The 19445-nt window shown below is 33.9% G+C and overlaps 1 protein-coding gene across 1 annotated transcript in view; it reads left to right on the forward strand.

Annotated features, from left to right (window-relative positions):
- Positions 1–19154, forward strand: part of LOC111502802 (A-type potassium channel modulatory protein KCNIP1) — a 56053-nt gene extending 36899 nt beyond the window's left edge. Inside the window, exons 4-7 of the mRNA XM_023156962.2 lie at positions 2470–2539; positions 9828–9898; positions 13032–13196; positions 13384–19154. Of these exons, the coding sequence (XP_023012730.1) occupies positions 2470–2539; positions 9828–9898; positions 13032–13196; positions 13384–13542 (465 nt within the window). The 3' untranslated portion in view covers positions 13543–19154. The remainder of the gene's footprint in view (positions 1–2469; positions 2540–9827; positions 9899–13031; positions 13197–13383) is intronic.
- The last annotated feature ends 291 nt before the right edge of the window (positions 19155–19445 follow it).

Raw genomic sequence — 19445 nt, forward strand, 5'->3', positions numbered from 1 at the left:
AACACCTACTGTAAATGACATATTAATCAAATGTGTCAAAGGCGCAATAATCACAGGAAGAACTCTTTTTAATATGAACATAGGTATTTCATCTGGACCTGATGATTTTTTATTTTTTAGTTTGTTATTTAATAGTATAAACAATTCGTCACCTGTGTATGGAGTCAAATACATGATGTGAGGATTGAAATCTACTAATTTTTCAAATTCACTGTTTGTAGAGCGTATTTGATTCACCAAATTAGTAGGAGTGTTGATAAAAAAGTATTAAACAAGGAAGAGATAGTTTCTGGGTCTACTATCAGCTGGTCATCCAACCTAATATTTATGTCATTGTATGTTCTATGTTTATTTGTTAATTCAGATACCACATTCTATGAGGCACGGCTCTTATTAGGGGCTTCATATATCTTATCTTGGCAATATTTTTTCTTTTTTTCTTTAATTAAGGCATGGTGTTTTCTCTTTGCCTCTTTATAGACTGGCAAAAAAGTTGAATATGTATTTTTTTAAAGTAAACAAGTCTCTCAGTGACGTACCAGATTGTATGATTGAATCATCTACGCATCTCTTATTATTGTCCTTGTAATAAAATCTTTTTTTTTCAGGAAAATTTGAATTAAAATGGTTGAGTTATACCTCAAATAAGAGATGAATTGGAAATAGGTTTGAATTTAGAACTAGTTTCAAATAAAAAATAAACTGGGATCTATACTCACACATGCAAAACCCAACAACACTAAAAAAAAACAAAAAACTGCATTTTTGAGATACCTTGTTCTTGTGGTGAAAGTTATATTGGTGATACTTCGAGACCATTGAAGGTGCGTGGGAATGAACATCAAGATTACATAGAAAATAGACAATTGACAGGATTTAAATTGTCAGAACACATTTTAAAATCAGACGGCGAACATCGAGTTGAATTGAACAAGACAAAAATGATTACCATTGAGACTCACTCTAATAGACGTAAGCTAGAAGAATCAGCGTATATTATCATATCTGAAGAGAAATGTATTTCGAACAGTTCCTTAGAAATAGACCGTACTTGGCTATCCATCTTGAAGAAAAATTTGGATAGTGGCGAAATAGCAACAGACTGATATAGGAATGCACCTTGAATGCAGGGCCGTAACGAAAAGAAAAAGCAGGGGGGGAGGGAATCCAAATTTTCCCAACCCCACCAGCGAAATTTCCCAACTTTGGAAGAAATGAAAGCCGAGGGATAATATATCAATTTTTTTACTTAGCTATCCAAAGATTGGCTGAATGCTTATGCCCGTTAGGGTATGCACAAACAAAAATAAATTTTGGTGATTATAAAAATAGTAATGGGAATTATTCTACTTTGGACCAAGGTTCTTGGTCTTCCACCATGTATAGGAATATTCAATACAAATGAAAGAAAACAACACTTGAATAATATTGTGCTCATTGTTTTCTACTATTATTTCTTCACGGCCCGAAATTTCCCAACTTTTCCAAGTCGGAAAAACAGCGAAAAGTTGGGAATTTTAAAAAATTGCCACTTCAAAACTTGTGGATTGTTCAGGACTGTTTCCTTATTTGGGAAACTAAACGTTTTTGAAGATTTCAAACAACTCAGAATTCTGTTCTCTGGTCCTTTCCCTTTTCTTATTACCTCTCTCATTTTTATTTTTTCAATTTTTATTCATGTTTTTACTATTTTTTTCCCAACTTTAATAGCCCAAAATTTTCCAACTTTTCCCGACTTTTTCCCAAGTCGAAAAAGCAGGGGGGGAGGCTCCCCCCATCCCCCCTCCCCCTTGGCGACGGCCCTGATCGAATGTTTCAGTTGTCAATCAGCAACATTGACATAATTTCACATTTCAAAACTCCTTTGACATCTGTCGAAGAAGTTGAGAAATAAATAATCAGCAAATGAATAACTGCAAATTTCTTTAAATTTTTTGTCCATTTCTGAAGACGGAGGCAGATTTTGCCCTGAGTTATTGATAAATAGAACAATTTTCTTTGTGAAAAATACTTTGATTTTACGCAGTAACTTATCGGGGTAAACTGAAAAGTTCTCAATTATAATTTTCATATTTTTCAGATTGTGGAAGGTGAAAATACTCAAAAAAGGTCGATAAAAACAAAAAATGCTCATTGTATCAAAAGGGAATGCAAAGACTGATAACAACTAGTTTGTGAGAGAAAACTGCTAATTGCCAGTCTAATCTCAGTGAGAAAAAAAGTTTTATCAAGTATTATGCATATAAAATATAAATGCTTTGGAAGTATCTATTTGTGGGTTTCCAAAAAGTGTTTCTTTGCCTCAGAATTATACCTATTTTTGTGGTAGCACTATTGACTAAAGTTTCTTGAGTTCAGTTATTCTGTCTGGATGAATATTTATAATCATCTCAGATTCATTCATAATTTAATTCTTCCAAACCAGTTTTTACGAATGAAGTATAATTGATACTAATTTTTTTGTTTCAGGAATGCCCGGAGGGTGTCGTCCATGAAGATAGCTTTAAGGACATTTATTCGAAGTTTTTTCCTCATGGAAGTAAGTATGTAAATGGTTTCTTGATATTCCAACATCCTTCTTGATTCCTTAATACTGTGAAATTGATATCCTTCTGCATTCTAGATGATTTTCAATTTGAAATATGTGATAAAGTCACTGGCTGCAAAAATTCCTTTTGATTTTTTCCTTGTAGCATATATTTCGTTTTATTACTATTCATTTTTTAATTATTTTCATTATTCCATTTCGAAATTTTAGTCAGAAAACCGTAAATTCACTTACAGATTAATATACCCTCAGGTATTCAGACCACATGCCAGGTTATCTTATTTCCTTTTAAATGCCAAAGATAAGGTGGACAAGTTGGAGAAATCTGGAATTTATAAGCTCAAGTCTTCGGAGTGTAATAGTGTTTATGTGGGACAATGTGGTCGACATTTCCAAAAACGGTATGCTGAACATGAAAGGTCCTTTAGACTAAGAAAAAATGGTTCGACGTTCTCAAACCATTCCTTGGCATGTAACCACAAGTTCCCAAATCTAAACCTTACGAAAATTTGGCACTATGCAAGGAAGGGATGCAAACTCAATTATTGAGAAGCCTTGGAAATTCACAAGCATAAACATTGCGGGTGCGGGTTAAATGATCAAATCGATTTCCTTCATTATAAATCTGTGAATTGGCAAACATCCCGATTAATTGTTATTGAAAGCAATACAATAATAATAATAAGTTTATTAGCAGTCTCTTGGTGACAATATAAACAATGTACAAAAAAAGAGCAGTTTCTTGAAACTACGATAAAAAATAACTCCACAAAGCCTAAACTGTCCGTGGTATTGAGTCAATGTATTTCTGATCTTTAAACATTATTCTGAGAGGTGTACATAAATGTTGGAAAACTAGTAGTTACCAAGTTACTTAATGCTAACCCATTAAAAAGAAGATGTAACTCTTCAAAAATCTAATAATATTGTAACGAGTAAGATACCCCAATAATCTTAATTACATATATAAAATGCCGTACTTTTTTCTTAAATTGAAAAGGAGTGTATTCGACAATTTCTCTTGGTAGGTAATTGAAAAATCGTGGTGCTAAGAATGCTTGGCATTTTTGACCTATCGTTTTCCTTGCAATAGAAATTTTGAGTTTGTTTGAGTCCTTTGCTCTCGTAAGATATCTATGCGACATATAATCAAGCTCATTAGTTTTTTGTGTTTGAACAAATAGACGACTGACTTGAAAAAATACAATTGTCTCAAATCAAGCATTTCAATTTCTTTAAATAGAAGATCAGACGAATAGGTTCTTTTTTTATGGAGCATAATTTTAAAGAAGGAAAGTTTTTGCATAACTTGCAATTTTTGAAGATGTGTATACGATGTAGCACCCCAACGCAAAATCCCATATCATAATCGAGATCCAATTGATGCAAAATAAAGTATTTTCAGAAGGGACATGGTGAATATGTTGCTCATGTATCGGAATCTCCCTTGTATAATTCTCAGATTACTAGTGACACTATCTATATGAAAATCCCAACGTAAATGACAGTCGATTTTTATTCCTAAATATTTAACATTTTCAGTAGACTTAACTCTCAAAATATTGCTATGGTTTTTCACTTCTAGACATTTGTAGTTGGGGAAACTGTTTATATAACTTGTGATAGGCAGAAAGATAGTTTTATCAAAATTAATAGTTAACAATTTATAGGATAACAAATAGGATCGGTACCAAAACCGTCCCTTGTGAAACTCCACACTGTACTACCCTTTCCCTGCTCACATAACCATCTATTTTTACGCATTTTTACGCTCAAGTATGATTCAAATATACTGTAAACATTTCCACGAACTCCCACATATATTCACGATATTTCTGAAAAACCGTTCCATTTTCCTCAAAACTTTTCTGATAAAACTCCATACCTCGGCTGCCTTTTTCAATTGATTATCCGATGAATGGAAATGGGAGATCTATTAATAAACTTCAATTCTGTGAAAAACGAAAAAAAAGCGTATTCGGAACGGGAGGAAATGAAAACATTTTGACGTAGCAAAACTCTCTGAATTGATCTAGAAATTCGTCGAATCGGGTCATTCATTGAATCTGTCGAGGTATGTCAAAGCACAACATCGAATTTTCGAATATTTTCAAGAAAAAAACATACTGTGTGTACATGGGTCTATATGTGTATGTATATATGTGTATATAAGTATATGTATATATATTTGTCATCCTCTGGCGATTTTTGTTAAGTGTTCGGAAGTTGTCTGACCCTACTCAGATGACTTCTTACTATGTGGGTATAATGATGCTGTTACATATATACCGTTGGTGATTACCTGAATTTGGTACCTGTATGTTTTGGTACCTGAGTTCTTCTTCTTCTTCTCGGTATGACCTCTTCTCCCCGTTAAGGTTTGAAATGTTAGATCGAAGGTTAGGTTAGGTTAGGTTAGTTTTCCTGTCCGTGAAAAGTCAATTACACATTTCTTCATAATACCTACATGTTTGAGTGAAATACAACAAATTGGGTATCATTGGAAAGATAATTTTGTGCCCTTTCAAATGATATATCACTCGACTCCACTTTCCATTTATGTATATATACATATACCGGGTGTCCCACATTTTATGTGACAGGCAATATCTGGTTTGTTGAAGGAGATACACAAAAATGTTTCATACAAAAGTTTCAGGAGTTCATGAGAGCTATATTTTGATATAATTTTTAAATATACAGGGTGTTTGGTGTAGGTGCTACAGACCAAAATTCCATTTTTTAAAATAGAACGCCCTGTATATCATTACATATTCAGATGCTACGTTAAATTGTGATATCATTTAATGTTTGGTTTTTGAAATTCGGGTACGGCGTTGTTGAGTTATTGCACTTTTCCTTAAATATAAAGTTTCAAAAAAACTTATTTACTCGTACACGAATCCAGTCTATATCTTTTATTAAATTGAACTAGACTACTACTGAATACAAACCATTATTCTCACCTCTACGATACGATACGATATTCAAAATTCAGTTGGTACAAGGTTTGACTTTGAACGACGACTTGAATTCATTGCTTGTATTCAGGTAATATTACATGAAAGTCCTAACATATTCAGTCAAATTTTGTGGAGCGATGAATCGCGATTCCACAACAATGAAATTGTGAATCGACATAACAGTCACTATTGGTCTCAAGAAAATCCCCACTGGGTCCGCGAAAGTAATTTTCAAACTACTTGGGGTATTAATGTATGGTGTGGATTGTTCAATGGCCTCATCATAGGACCTTACTTTTTCAATGAAAATCTCAATGGATTGCGATATTTACATTTTCTAGAAAATGATTTGATCCAGTTGATGGAAGATATTCCCATAGCAGAACGACAAGGAATTTGGTGGCAACAAGATGGTGCTCCTCCTCACAATTCACAGGTTGTTACTGAATATCTGGATAGAACGTACCCAAATAGATGGATTGGTAATAAGGGTCCAATTCGGTGGCCGGCTCGTTCCCCAGATTTATCACCGCTTGATTTTTTCCTATGGGGTTATTTAAAAGATATTGTTTTCACTACTCCCCCTTTGAATGTGGGCATCACTTTGAACAATTTTTATGACTTATTTCTAGGTACCTACCATTCTTATGAAATGATTTATCAAGTTATATTATTTACATTGTTATTAATTAAAGATTTCTTTTCGAATACACCTCTTTCAATTTCGCAATTGTTTCATATTCAAAATGATTCCTGACTGAATTCCACAACTCAAAATTGAAACCATTACTTCGAACACCCAAAATTTTGACTAATTTTCATGTGATCTGATGCAGAGAGAATAATTGTATGAGATATTTAAAAAAATAATAGTCGTTCTCAAGACTTTACATTTTAAGCAATAACTCAACAACGCCGTAACCGAATTCCAAAAACCAAATATGAAATGATATCAGAATTTAACGTAGCATCTGAATATGTAATGATATACAGGGCGTCCTATTTTAAAAAATGGAATTTTGGTCTGTAGCACCTACACCAAACACCCTGTATATTTAAAAATTATATCAAAATATAGCTCTCATGAACTCCTAAAACTTTTGTATGAAACATATTTGTGTATCTCCTTCAACAAACCAGATATTGCCTGTCACATAAAATGTGGGACACCCGGTATATACAGTGAGTACATTAACTTTCAACATCCGACAATCCATATTGGTTTGCATAATTTTGATTTTGATTTTATTTAATTATCATGTACTATTATTATGTACTATTATATTTAGAAGCTTTGTCAATAAGAATTCAATTCTTCAGATAATAAAGCATGCTTTGATTTGATCTGGCCTTTGAACTTGATCAAGTCAGCTATTGACAGATTTTCACTCGTTGATTCAGAACAGATATATCACGATAATTTGACGCAGTCCATTCCGGAACACATGAACGAGAACATAATTTGTAAACAAATTCACGAGGGTGATCTGAAAAGTTTCCGCTACAGATCCTTCTGGTTGGTGGCTGAAGCTGTCAATCAGAACTTTACAAAATCCACAACCATGTCGCTGAAATTGCAAAGGCTGCTTCTCAAAAGTTTGGAACACTGTTCCGAACTAGAAAACTGTACACACTCCAGCAACTTTTAATGCTTTATAAAGCTCAGATGAATCACAGTTTGAACTGCTAGATCATCCGCCTTACTCAACAGATCTAGCTCCAGGCGACATCTATTTGTTCCCTCAATCTGAAGTCAGTTTGGAATGATTTTTCCATTGGAACTATGGTATTTTATGTTTGCAAATTTCTCAAGAAATCTATAAAACCTGCTAATCATTTGGAAACGGCTGGCTTGATTTGAAATGAAGCAGCATTCAATGGATACCCGAAAGACCTACCAAAGGTGGTTTCACAAGAGCCTTTCGCAATTTGAAAGTTGATAAGGAAAATGATGCTTTTCTTCGTGAACTTGGTTGCATTTTTGATATCATGTTCCTTTCTGAAGTTATTAAGTTATTTATCTCAATAAATATTTATTTTAATTAGTTAACTAGTTCAGTGAAAAGAGGTTGGTTGGGAAACTGGATCAATTTTTTCTTGAAAACAACAATTGTCTTTTTGCCGACATTTCGAATTTGATTAAATTCTTCTTCAGGGCTCGTGAAGTAGTTTTTTCGTGTTAATAATATTACTATTGTAAAAACCATCAGACACATTAGACACATATTAAAAAAAATAGAAAACATCATAACAACCAAATTTCCGAGACAACAACACCAAACAACATGAAACAAACATTCATTCCATGTCGTTTTGTGTCATGACTCCATAACCACAATAGAAAAACATATTTTCAGATTCCTATTCATGAGTGAGAACTGTTATTAATATGGAACTGTTACTAATATGAAAAAAATCAAATAAACATATTTAGAAGTATATTTTTTAAATTCACATTGTTAAAATCAATGTTTATTGAATTTTTATGGAAGAGCAGAAGGGCTACAAACTTTTATCATGTTGTTTTTTGAGAATATCGACTTTAACCTAGTAATTTCGACTCTAATCTTGAAATTTCGGCTTTCAACTCAAAATTTTGATATTAAAGTCGAAACATTGAGTTCAAAGGCGAAATTTTGAGATCAAACTCGAGATTAGAGTCGAAATGTACCAAAAACAAATTATATAATGTGTACTTTTTTGCGCTTTCATAACTTTCAACGTAAACTCGAAAACCCGCTACTACGGATATGATGAAAAACGAAATGTAATGGCCGTTTCAACCGTGGTTCTTTTTAATACACCATCCAATGAACACAATTAGGTTAATTTCATGCCAAAATGCTCAGATGCTTATCATCGTTCCCCATTTCGCTAGAAAAACCCTGCGTTCGTGAAATATGAACCTGAAGTGCGTGACAATTTAAATATACGTATTTCATTGTTTTGTTACACGCCACATCGTCATAGAAATAATTCCAAACCATTTTTCCACTCATTAAAAGGATGAAAAGATTTTATCTCCATAAACTTGGAGATAAAATCGTGAGGTGTAGTTTTTGAAAAAAAAAGTTATGATGACTCTCCATGCACTCATCGATGTATTAATTCGTTCAAGATTTTTTTATTGAATATCTCTAATAATACCCACTGTATTCTAGTTTTTTCTAGTACAATTCCCTGGAGATAATGCCATTCTAGAATAGTCTATACGTAGTGCATTCAGAAAATAAACTGCTTGATTTTTATCGAGGAAGGACTTTGAATCATAGCGATAAAAACAAGTAACAAAATGAACACAAATAATTATAAAAGGTTCAAATTCAAAAAAACATATTCAAACAATCCCTCACTTTGAGCTATGCGTGGATTAACTCAATCTTCAATTATAAATCAGGAATAACAGAGCATGTTTGGACCCATCAACATAACATCGAGTGGTTTCAAGCTGAGATCATACACAGGAAAGAACATTGGTTTAGAAGGAAATTCAAAGAAGCTGCATACATGTTGTCCAACAATGTATTCAGTAAAGCTAGCGTAGAGATACGCAACTTATAGAAACCCATGTTCAAGCAAAAAATAACCAACTCCCGCCAATCGGTCATCTTCCGCTAAAAACCGATGAAGCGGAAAGAGGGAAGAGGGAATAGGTGCAGGCAATCGAATGACCCATGAATAGTCACGTCACGGAGGAATTAGTCCAGTCATCACCCGAAGAGGATTGTGGATACTAATAATCGAAACGTCGTGAAGTAACTTGGCTTGGAATCTTTTAATTTTTTATTTTTATATCATTTTTTCAACTTTTTTCAATTTTTTTGAATTTTTTTATTAATTTTTTAAAATTTTCGTTCAATTGTTCTATTTTTGTATTTTATTTCTCTGTAATTTCATATCAGGGTTTTTTTCCTTAATATAATTGTTATTTTCAGCTTTTCTTTTTTTAATTTTTTCTTTTTTGTTCGTTCTTTCAGAGATTTCAAATTATTTTATATAATATTAGACAATGGAAGTGCGAACTAATGAAATTCATCATGACACATTGTCAATCACCTTCAAACAAACCTTGAACTAATTGTCGAACTACAATCAATCAATCTTCTAATAGAACAAAAAACTACTTCAAGTCTAACAGTAGTTTTCATTAACTGCAAAACGAAGTAATTTCATTCTCTATTCTCCATGTAGTTTTTCGTAAAAATTACAGCAACGTATAGTCAGATAAACGTTATACTCTATATCTACATGAAACAAGATGATAGAGCTCGTAATCAAGTTGTAGTGTCGCGTTTTCAATATATTTTTTGTTTCAGATTCTAGTTTATATGCACACTACGTGTTCAAGGCCTTTGATGTCAACTGCAACGGGGCAATTAGTTTCAGGGTGAGTATGGATTCTCGTTAGAACCCCGGCAAAGGAATCAGGAATGAAACAAGATATTTCACTAGTAACCATTTGATTTGAAATCATTTTATACTTACCTCAGAGAAAGCTTTAGCGATAATCCACCAATTTATCGAAACGTGTACGTTTTGGCGAAGGAACCGGTGCACGATGAAATTTCTGGCGGAGGTGCCAAACCAACTTATTATTAAAGCTATGATTTATCCTCTGAAGTGTAGCTTGAGTGGAGGTGTGAACTTTTGACAACTGTCAAAAACTGTCAATTTCATAACAATTTTAAAAACTTTTTATAGATATAAATTATAATATTGAGAAATAACATATCTATGAATACTGTTTTGGGTCAGCCCCGTTTGTATTCCTTCCATATAAATGAATAAATTATTTAAGCTTAAAGTCGCAACTCCTATGAAAACCTCACGGTAATAGGTCGTTTGAAGAGCTTTGTCCATTTTTATGAGTCTTCTTCAAACTGCAATTTGATTGACATATAGTGGGCGCTTTTTTCAGTTACTGTTTATTTATGAAGGGGATACATATATTCATTGTTTGTGGTGAGATACATATGAGCAGGTATATTCTCAGTGAAGAGGTGTCAATTTTTATAAATGAACATTAGGCATTCATAGATAGACCGATTCGAAGTTAGCCGTATATATTGTTTTTATAGCCTCGTTGTGCAGATATTTTGATGTAGATCTGTAATATTCACCATCATCTCTGGTTTCACCACCTGATAACAGGCTTGTGTCATCTGCGAAGACCGTTTTGAATTGACGTTGATTTGGGTTTAGATTACATAAGTCGTTCAAGTAAATGACGAACAAAAGAGGGCCGGCAATGCTCCCCTGCGGCATTCCCACGTCTCTAGGAAGGGTTTCGAATTTGTAGACTCTTCCATTTCGTTTTATTTCTACAGATTGAAAGCGATCTGATAGGTAGGATTCAACTCACTTCAGCGCTTAACCTCTTATTCCATATCTTCCTTCTAATTTTACTTACATATTTGGCCGGTATATTTTCTAGACTCTCTGGATCACCTTTTTTAAAGATTGGCTTCACAATGAAGGTTTTAAATCCTGTTGGAATTATGCCATACTTCAGTGAATTATTGATGATTTAGGCTATGATTTCGTCACTGGCAATCTAGCTTTTTTCATAACACTAGTAGGAATTTCATCTTCTCCACTGGAATGTTCATTTTTTAGTTTTCTAGATAGTTCTATGATTTCGTCTAGGGTTATGGGTCTCACGAACATCGACTGCATATTTACAGGGATATTACATTGAAATGAAATATTTGAGGATACGATTAAGCAAATTCCAAAATGGCTGCTGCAAAAAAATTACTAGTTGGTAGACTAAATTCGAGTCCTAGACAGTCCAGATATAAAATAATATCGGATTCTAATACATAATTTGGACCCTTCGCTCCTTGGATGTTTTAGAAACGCAGCAAACCGAATCAATCTATGCCACTGTTTGTTGAATGATGTTAGGATGGATTGCTTTATACAGTTCTGCCAGTTTTATGCCGACGTTGATATATTGCCAGCGGCGTTAGCCAGATTACTTGCGGGGTAGCCCAGCTGTTGCCCGATAGAGAAACTGACAAGTTGACTGATTCCATTCGACTTGAAATATTAAATACGTTATTTATTGGTTACGGTTTGGCGAAACAGTTTGTGATTATTAATAATTGTTTCACTTGTATAACATAGATGTGATTTTCATCCCAATATTGAATATATGATGCGATTTGTCACAAAAGAAACAATATACTATCCATAGATAGATAGATAGATAGGTTTGTAGTGTATAAAAATGAGACATCGACAGCGATTACTTTCACCACTGGTGTACCTCAAGGGAGTATTTTGGGTCCATTATTTTATGCAATTTATACTGCACATATGATGCAATGTTTGGAACCTTTGGTGTAGTAATGAATATTACTGGAGTTTTTTCCCAACACCAAATCGTTATTTTTAACACCTCGACACGTGTTTGGATCACCAAGTGATCATATTCAAAGAGGAAGATTAAAACTAAGACCTATTTATTCTATAAAGGTAACCCATACAGGTAAACCATCCAGGCGTACCAACCATACAGGTATGCCAACCTAAATTAATTTTACAATTCTGCTTTATCTATTATTTTACAATATATGTTTATATAAAACAATTTTCACCTATATAAAAATTAATTTCACAAAATTTATTTCTGCAATGTGTCCTTATGTAGTAATCAGTAAACCCAACAACATTATTTTATTTTATTTTAACAAGCTATATAGTATGATCTTTGGTATAGGTTCGTCATCGTTATTCATAATATTATTGTGTTTACTTATTTCTACACTCTCATAGGCATCCAACCTAGGCTAGCTTATTTCTACACTCTCATAGGCTGGATGCCTATGAGAGTGTAGAAATAAGCTTTTTTTTTATTTGGAAGCCGACAAAGGTAACAAAGTAGTAATTCTGGATAAATCTGACTACTACGAAAGGGTCAATACTCTCACTACTAACTTAAAGGCCGACGAAATAAGTAGCATCATTCGCGTATGACACCATATCATAAAAGAATATATAAAAGAATAGGTCATTAATATATATGATAAATATGAGTGGTCTCAAGACAGACCCCTGTGGGACACCATGTGGATTTTCGTATATTTCCCATTTGCCGCTCTTCAAAGATACATATTGTTTCCCCCCCTGGTCAAATATGAACGAATTGAAAAAGTGCTGGACCTCTTATACCATAAAATTCCAGTTTTTTGACCAGTAGGTCATGGGATACGCAATCAAAAGCTTTCATGAGGTCACATAAAATTAAAGCCTTCGAATCCTTTTAAGATAGCAGCGACAACTTGACAGACAGCATTAACTGTTGATCTACCTGCACGAAAACCAAATTGGTGTTTATGAAGTGATCTATTATTTTCCTTAGACAGGCTAGTCATATTATTGTGGCTGTTGGGTATCGAATGTACGTGGACTGTATTTCCTGTGAACGTTGTCCTTTTGCGAGATTGCATCACTGGAACATATTTTCCATTTCTGAAATGAAGAGAACAATTTTTTTTAATCGCAGATTGTTACAGGACTTATTGATATCGCTCTCTACTCTCCTACGTGGGTCGGTATATGAAAGACTGCGTTGGACGTTCAAACTATATGACGTCAATGGTGATGGATGCATCAGCCGAGGAGAGCTTTCAGAAATTGTCGTGGCAGTACATGAGCTGATGGGCAGAAGAGCGCACCAGGTAAGAAAAATCATCAGAACTTGAAGTTAAGGGTGTGAAAGTTGGTCAGTTGTTAGTAGTAACAAAAACATTTCAAAAAAGCATTGATATCTAGAAATTTTATACGAATCATTTTGAGCCACCCCGTATCTTTCAAAGTTTTGAGCCACCCCGTGACAAAAAGCTAAAACGTCGATTGTTTCCATAGGTCGAGGACGATCGCAAAGCCAGAGAACAGATAGACCGAGTCTTCCGGAAGCTCGACCTCAACCAGGACGGGGTCATCACCATAGAGGAATTCATGGAATCGTGCCTAAAAGATGACGTCATCACTAGGTCATTGCAGATGTTTGACGCGGTGCTATGATAATCGTGGACTTCTTCTTCTTCGACGCTAACTTGCCGGTGATTCGGCAGAAAGAGGCCTAGGGCATTGGGACAAACTTTGTGGAATGGTGTCAGAGGTGTAGGGTGGGGTGGAAAGATCGGATTGATGATTCAGAGGTATTAACAGGGAGATTCTTTTGATACAGGCTGTAGATTTTGGTCACGTATTTGATAGTAATATTATTTTTTCTTTGAATAATTACCTGTCCTTCAGTGATGCCGTTGATAATTGGAAAATATTTCTTGTCACTAGTGACGATCAAAATCGGGTGAGAATTCAATAAAAAATAGACAACATGATTTTACTTGGTGATAGTTTTTCATTTGGACCTTTGCCAGGCTCAAAACTTTATTCATAACCCAAAAAAACAAACCGTATATTAAACGCATTTGTGTCATTCAAGTGATTACGAGTTAAAAGGTCAGCAGAGAAATAGCATTGGTATTACGTGTTTCTACTATTGAAGAGTCAATGAATAATTATAAATAAAATGGAAATACATGATAGTTCAGTTGTGTCCCTTCACTATGGATTGGTCATTTTTAATTTATTTCAACGAGAAAATCAATACATTTACTACATTATTCAATAAAGAGGGTAGGCGATGACGTGGTTGTTTACAGGATGTTTTATAATCCAAGATTTTCAGTAGAAAAAATTGAATATTTTGACATTCTCATTATTCTTCCTCTTGATTAATAAACTCATCAGTTCTCGGTAATCAATATTACCGAGTTAAGTTACCCGAGCTTCATTGTCAACTGCTGAGAGTTCGGAAGGTAATTAATAACATATTCACCTATTTCCATACACAATCAAATTCTAAGTGAGTATTTTACTTTTTTAACCGTTGATCATGTGTAAATATGTTACTCAAACAGAGAAATGAACAGTAATACTTCATTTTCAAATTATTTAGAGGTACCTTCCATAGAACATATCTTATATTTGTTTTATAAACAAATTTAAGAACCTAATTCATGTAAGAATTATGAATAAATTCAGTTTCAGATTGGGGATAGGTTGAGTTATACGGGATAATGTCTGAAGTCTGATTTTTATGTAGGAATTTCTAAATCACATCATACAAATTGAGGTTGATATTTTTTCCCTCCAAAAAAACGGGAGCCAAGTTCTAACTGCCGCAAGATGCTCCGCCGTGTGGAATTTTACGTCTTCGTAACTACTAATTGCAAACTACTTGCAACTACTAATTGCAAATCGTAATTCAACGTTTTAACATGTAAACGACATGCATAATGCGTTTATGAAGAATATTTCCGTAACATTTGAATATTTGACTGCAGGTAAATTTCAAAATGGGATACGAATATATTCATGATTTGAATTCATGGCAGTGTCAAACTTAATATGCTCTATGGGGCATAATTACCACGATTGTCCTCTTTGAATACACCTCTGTGAGTTACAACTTATGTATGTTGAATTCTGAAGTCTCTGTTGTTTTTGAAACTTACCTGTATCATTCATTTCAACTTCAAGAATTCAGTTAGTGAATCATTATGGCCCTTATTTCCATACTTGAACTGCAGTATATGTTCTTGTCTCAAACTTGATAGTTTTTCATCTGGCCGGACTGTATAATTATGAAAGATTTTATAAAATCTCACTATTGCTTCCTGTTTGCTTCATCCGTAACGGTCGAATGAAGATGTGGCAACGTTTCACCAGAGAATTTAAAAATAAAATTCAAGTTTCGGTCTACTGCACCGAAGGGAAGAAAAGACCATAAAAAACGAGAAGGAAATTAAAGGTCATTCAGATGAAATATTTTCCAAATATCACTTTTTGTGTTGATAATAACCATCATATGAGTCATCCGTTGATGAAAAGCCACTTTTTTTGTATATTTCTTGCCTTTTAGTGAAAACATTTTGTGAATCCCAGTAAAACTACAAGCTATGCAACAAAAGTTTCATAACACAATACGGGTATTATTTCCAGCTGGTCGAATGTAGGAAGAGACTGTAGAATTGTTTCTTTCTCTCTCTCTCACTCTCGCCATCTTTCAACGAACGCGCAATTAATGGACAGAACCATATTGGAATTTTAAAAGCTCTGCCTACATTTGACAAGCTGCATTTTATATAATTTGAAAAGTTTCAGCAATGTTACAGCTGAACGAATCCAATTCCATCTTTCCATCCACTCCACTTAAGAAATTTGAATTCACAAAACTCAATCTGAAAAATAGTGCCATCGGAACGTTTCGAGATAGAATGATGTGTGCGACATGTTTGTAGTTCGGTCTGAAGTTTATCCCCACTAGGACAGAAAAACAGGAAATTTATTTCGAAAGCCCACGGTATAGTTGAAAAACTGTAACTAGATGTTCCCCTACCAGAATGGTGGATTAACTGGAGTGTATCTACTTCACAGCGTCGATTTTTTCTCTTCGTACTTGTTTTACCAAGCTTCAAACCACTGACATAATGATAAATATGGACTGGCCACTGAAGAGAGAAGAAGATGACTCCAACAAATAAAAAAAGATGGAGATACGCGTCCTGTCATCACGTCACTCATACACTCAGATTCAACGTCATGATGTTTTACGTGTTGCATATTTCCATATGGAAATTTTTAGATTTTATTTGTTACATAATGATGTGGCGCAGTGGCCAAGACGTTATGCCATCTGTAGGTGGAATATATGTAAAAGTGACGTAATGGCCTGTCCATATATTATCATTATCATGTCTATGCCTTAAATGTAGTGTTAGATATCCACAAACAATGTTACAGAAATGTCTTCTCAACAATCGAAATATCACGATTGTTGAGAAGACATTTCAGTCATACAAATTGTTTCTATTTTTCTGAGACTACTAGAATCCAAACATCATAGAGTACCTGATTTCAAAATGATTTTTTTCCTTCAAAAACCCCACTATTGCCTCCGTGTTTTCGCTAAAAGATGGAAGGAAGCCAATAGTGAAAGCGAGGAAGCGTGTAAAATAATAATTCTAGTTCATTAACAGCACTCTACCTAGCAACCACTGTAGCTAACTTTGAAGCTCTGTAGAGTAGTTCTTGGTCCAGATACGACCTCTGTCGGACATTTCAAAACTACTTCACAACATATAGTTGTGATGTCTTGTGCTTCCTTTGAGCGAGTATAATTTATTCCACCCCTTCATCAGTTTCTCATATCAAAAATAATTGCACCAAAACAACGCCCATAGAAAGTTACAAGCTCATAAGTACGATTTTAGTGTATCCTGGAATTTATAGTACCTACTCTGACCACCAGAGAGTGAAGACAGTATATCTGTTCAAAAAAATCTGTTTGGAATCTGTTTTTCCGTTAATCAGTATAATGTCAGTATTTAATGTAGTTACCAACAAAATTGGGTAGCAGTCAATGACAACCAGTCAGCCTTTTGATTTAATTTAATTTTAGCATACATACGAACTATTAATGATCCGGATGACTGGTTGTCAGCGATCCTTTTGGCTGATTGCTACCCGAACCTGTTGACACCGTGCTGCCATCGCCCTCTGATGGCAAGGATGGATACTATAAATTTCAGGAAACACTAAAATCGCCTTTGTAAGCTTCTTCTTCTGATTTGTATCATCTCCAATTCAAGATTAATTAATTCCATTACATATTGATAGATGGCGGTATTATTCATATTAAGTTAAACATGGATGGCTGGGGGAGAATCTAACAATGAGGTTGTGATCTGTCCGACGGAAAATTTTTCTATTCAGATGTGAGATTTCACTCGAGATGATTTCATGAAACAGGAATGCAGAATGGAGAACTTTTCTATTATTTGACGCTTCCGTATGCTATGAAGGAGTCGCAAGCAGGAATTCTGAGCTTTTTGAATTTTGCTTTATATTGACTGATCAAACTTGGACCATAAGGTATGAATGGATGAAATTAGAGAGGATTAAAGCCCTACATAACATCATCCTAAACTTCAATGAAAGAAAATTTCTTTAAAATGAAAACTTCAAAAGTACATTTCCCAAAATGGAAGCATCACCACCAATTTCCAATGTATATCAAAAAATGTCAAACCAACTATCATAATATTGAAAAAATGAAGACTCTGAGAATAGGACTTTTGTGAAACTTTAAAAAATATTCCTTATATATTCCTCCACTAGAAAATGAAAAATATTCTAGAAAGAACGGTTAATCCACCACGCTGCTGACAATTTTCCCGCCCAAAATGCATCCCAGAGATTTATTGCCTTCAGACTGTTTCCATCAATTTCGATTAAAAATTAATTACCTTTTTTGTTCGGAGTCTGCCAAGCTCTTCCAGAGTGGTGGGGCATTTCTGTAATAAATCACGCAGATGCTATACGTGCTGATGTAAAACATTAGATTTTTTTTTGGGGAACACGGAAACCAGAAAATTGTTTTTTTTTGACGAAAGATTTATTTCCAACATCAGCTTATAATTAACGGTGAGATATTTCGTTGGGGATGAGTTTGTAGTGGGGAATGCGCCAGAATTTTCGTTCACGATGGGGATTGAAAGAATGAAGTTTGTACATTGATTTGTAAAACGTACTTTTCTATAATAATCATTGAAAAAATTATGACTTAAAGTTGAAGGCTGTAAACATTTCCAAGATGCATTTTATTGACGTTAGTATAATCAATTCTAGACTATAAGAATCGTACTGCTCTTATGAATAAATGTTCGAAACAAATCTTTTTTTTTTTGTAAAGTACAGCTGCTTCAAATAACTGAGTGCTATTTTCGATGGATATAGGGGGGTCTAAAACTTTTCAGAAATAAGGAGCCACTTTTCAGAATAACCAACACCAAAGTATCGCCCTGTATTCGTCTTCTATAATGAGCGCTCTGCTGCCAAAATGAAATGGAATTTGACTTTTCAATTGACAACATGTAATTTCGGAGGGCCTCTTTCAGATTGTATTTGATGAAAAAAACATTTTTCTTTTTCTGGATTCAAAATAATATCTGCTATACGAAAAATTGCATTTTCGAAAAATCACCGTTCTGAAAGAAGTACCTCAGATTGTTTTTCCAAAATGTATTTTTATAAAATGTTATATGTACGTGAGATGTTAGATATTTTACTTACATGTTACAGGGTGAGTCTATAAGATAATACGGAAAATATTCCGGAATTCAGTTTCCTAGTATATATCCGCCCTGTATAACTTATGGGGTATAATATAAATGTTAAAAGGATATCTGTATATATTTGTGTACTTCGGTTTTTTGTTACTTGAAAAAGAATATAATATACCGACTAAAAATCTCGATGTATTGAAGTTTGAAACTGAAAAAATAATTTCGCTTAGAAGTTTCTGGTTCTTCCCAAATAGTTTAAAATGGCCATCGAATTATATAATGATTAGCTCGATGTTGACTATGAAGTTATTCTTGTATAGATTAGATAGAATACGAGTAATAATATTGTTTTCAATATAATTGTTTTTTACTTTTTAGGAAACACAATTTTCTATTCTATAGTTATGTATTATTATTATTGTTATATGGAAAGCGAACTTATGATCGTGGAGATATGTTGGATGATTTTCAGCCAGTTGGAAATAAATATTGTTATGTCCCGGTTGACTATTATTTATAAATTGAGAACCCTTTTTGTTCATCAACAATTGATTCAGTCCATTATTAGGATAAGTTGCTAGCCAGACTGAATATTGACTATTTTCAAAATAAGAGATTGTGTACTATCACGATTAGAGATTAATTATCTGATAGATATCTATTTAGGGAAGGTAGCCAGACTTTATACAGTCCGGACTTTATAAATTTCCGGATTATTTCAAGGGAATTTCATTTTAACCTCTTTATTAGGAAAAAACCTTTGAGTAAATATTCAAAATGTACTGTATAAAC

The sequence above is a fragment of the Leptinotarsa decemlineata genome, unplaced genomic scaffold (genome assembly GCF_025532065.1).
Source record: "Leptinotarsa decemlineata unplaced genomic scaffold, Ldec_3_MD MMD2_tig00026361_RagTag_RagTag, whole genome shotgun sequence".
Lineage (NCBI taxonomy): Eukaryota > Metazoa > Arthropoda > Insecta > Coleoptera > Chrysomelidae > Leptinotarsa > Leptinotarsa decemlineata.